The sequence below is a fragment of the Anarrhichthys ocellatus genome, unplaced genomic scaffold (genome assembly GCF_004355925.1).
Source record: "Anarrhichthys ocellatus isolate YVR2014 unplaced genomic scaffold, GSC_Weel_1.0 scaffold6, whole genome shotgun sequence".
In the NCBI taxonomy this organism is placed as follows: domain Eukaryota; kingdom Metazoa; phylum Chordata; class Actinopteri; order Perciformes; family Anarhichadidae; genus Anarrhichthys; species Anarrhichthys ocellatus.
Genome location: NW_022280036.1, coordinates 3,118,070 through 3,120,258, shown reverse-complemented (window position 1 = coordinate 3,120,258; position 2,189 = coordinate 3,118,070). Strand labels below are relative to the sequence as shown.

Genomic DNA, 2,189 nt, shown 5'->3' with positions numbered 1-2,189 from the left:
TTTTTTTTTTTTTTTTTTTTTTTTTGGTCCAAGGAAGTGACAAAGTTAAACTTGAGGGTGAAATGCGGTCTACTTTGAGTGACTACTTAATTCAGAGAGAGACAGTTTTGGGTCTTAATCTCTCCACGATATTACTTGGTCAGATTAATCTATTTTAGTCATGAATTGTTGCCGTGACATGACACCTGCGCGTTGGTCCCAGAACAGTCTTAGGAACAAGAACGTAAACAAACTATAAGATGAAGTAATTGTTCATCGCAATATCTCTATTATTTATCCGGATCTGATTCTGTTGAAAGACAATAAATGTTAATATTGAATTATCACACAGGCCAAGTATGATGCTGTCTGTCTAAAAAAACTAAACGACGAGAGGGAGAACACAACTTTATAGTTCACAGTTCCACCTAGCAGCACCAGCATCGTTCCTCTTTCGCGTCGCCATGTTTACAGTTGAAAAGCGCTCTCTGCTTCTATTGGTCAAAGTCACAGAGGGGACGTGTCATGGAAAGCAAAATAAAAGGAATTTAAACATGCTGGTCTTTCTGCCGGGAGGTGGCGAGGCGTCCCACAGACGCCGTCAGTTGATGTCGACTGTGACGCTCTACATGAGAGAGTGTGATTGATTATGGTTCCCAATCCGAGCAGACACCCTACGTCTCCTGTAGGCTATAATTCAGGCTGATGTGGTGTTGTCTGAACCCATCTCTAGTACCATCCAGTGAATACCAGTAAATACTATGACATCAAAGTTCCACTTGTTGCTGCCCTACAGTTGCGAGCTCCGCAGGTCAGCTTTCAGAGAAAATATAGTCTTATTTATTCAGAAATCTATGATGCACACAGTATTTATGTAGATGCCACAGATGATTTTGTCGTAGCTTATGAGTATTTGCAGTACTCATTTTGAGGTATGCTCCGATATTTATAGTTGTTTTTCTTTTCTCTAGTTGTTGGACCTGTGTATGCTGGACGTGCGATGCCTTGAGTTCTCCAACGGCATCCTTGCTGCTTCAGCCCTGTTTCATTTCTCCTCTCTGGAGCTGGTGGAAAATGTCTCGGGTAAGAACAATGTGTTTTTTTTGTTTTTTTTTGTTTTTAGTTTTTTAAATTAAAGCACAATGTTTTTCATATTTCCTGGTTGTGTTGCCCCCAAGGTCTCACTCTGCTCCTCCTTGTGTCCTTGCAGCTCTGAAGAGGGTGGAGGTGGAGCAGTGCGTGAGGTGGATGGTGCCGTTCGCCATGGCGCTGCGGGAGGTTGGTGGGTCGGCCATGAAAACATTTGCAGGAATCCCCGCAGATGACGTGCACAACATCCAGACCCATGCGTCCTACATCACGTGGATGGTAAGTGAAGTTATCACAATAAATAAGAAAATGCCGGGAAAAAAAGTGCTGTTTGAGGCATTTATCCATAGTATAGTGAATTACCCACAGTAGATGTTTGAAGAAACGGACGGGAGTATCAGCACAGGAGTGAAGCAAAGTACAAAACCTATTTTGTAGTTTTCTTTTTCATTAAATCCATATCGGTTTAGGTGTACGCTATATTTAGAATATTTTCTATCAGGGAGCCCTTTCCAACACAACCTGAAGCGGTTATCTAGACTTTCCTCAAAGCCAGCAAATAGTATTTTTACCTTGCAGAACATGTGGGTTACTGGTCTACCACTGCTCCGATGGTTTAGTTTGTTTTTGTCATTGTGTAACTTAAGTGTTTTAAAGAGTTAGACGCACATTAACAAACAAACTAATCGATCGAGGGAGGGGCAGATCAGCATCCCCTGTGTTCTGTAAAGTGAAAGGAGTCTGGTGTCTTTTTGAAGAGAGCATGGATGGATATGGTGGCTTCAGAAAGGTAACGCAGTGAAGATATTTTAAATGTCGTGTACACTTAAACTGATAGTGATGTAGTGATCATTTATAGGGAGGGTTGTAGTGGAGAAGTTAAAGATCCCCTCAACACATCTGTATAAATACTCAACCTTAAATATTTTGACATCTGCTCCTATATTAAAAATTCCACATAATGCAAATATTTCCACTTTCATAAGTTCATCTGAGGGGCGGAAACTGTTTCTAACATCACTTACAGTATTGTCTGTACGCTTGAAATGCCCAGTGTGTTGGTACAATTTGCACAAAATTTGCATAATGGTGACGTTACAAAATCCTGCGATAAGCACGAG

General features: G+C 41.1%; 1 protein-coding gene across 1 annotated transcript in view; it reads left to right on the top strand.

Annotated features, from left to right (window-relative positions):
- Window positions 1-2,189, top strand: part of ccne1 (cyclin E1) — a 99,517-nt gene that overhangs the window by 4,258 nt on the left and 93,070 nt on the right. Inside the window, exons 10-11 of the mRNA XM_031846342.1 lie at window positions 951-1,062; window positions 1,190-1,347. Of these exons, the coding sequence (XP_031702202.1) occupies window positions 951-1,062; window positions 1,190-1,347 (270 nt within the window). The remainder of the gene's footprint in view (window positions 1-950; window positions 1,063-1,189; window positions 1,348-2,189) is intronic.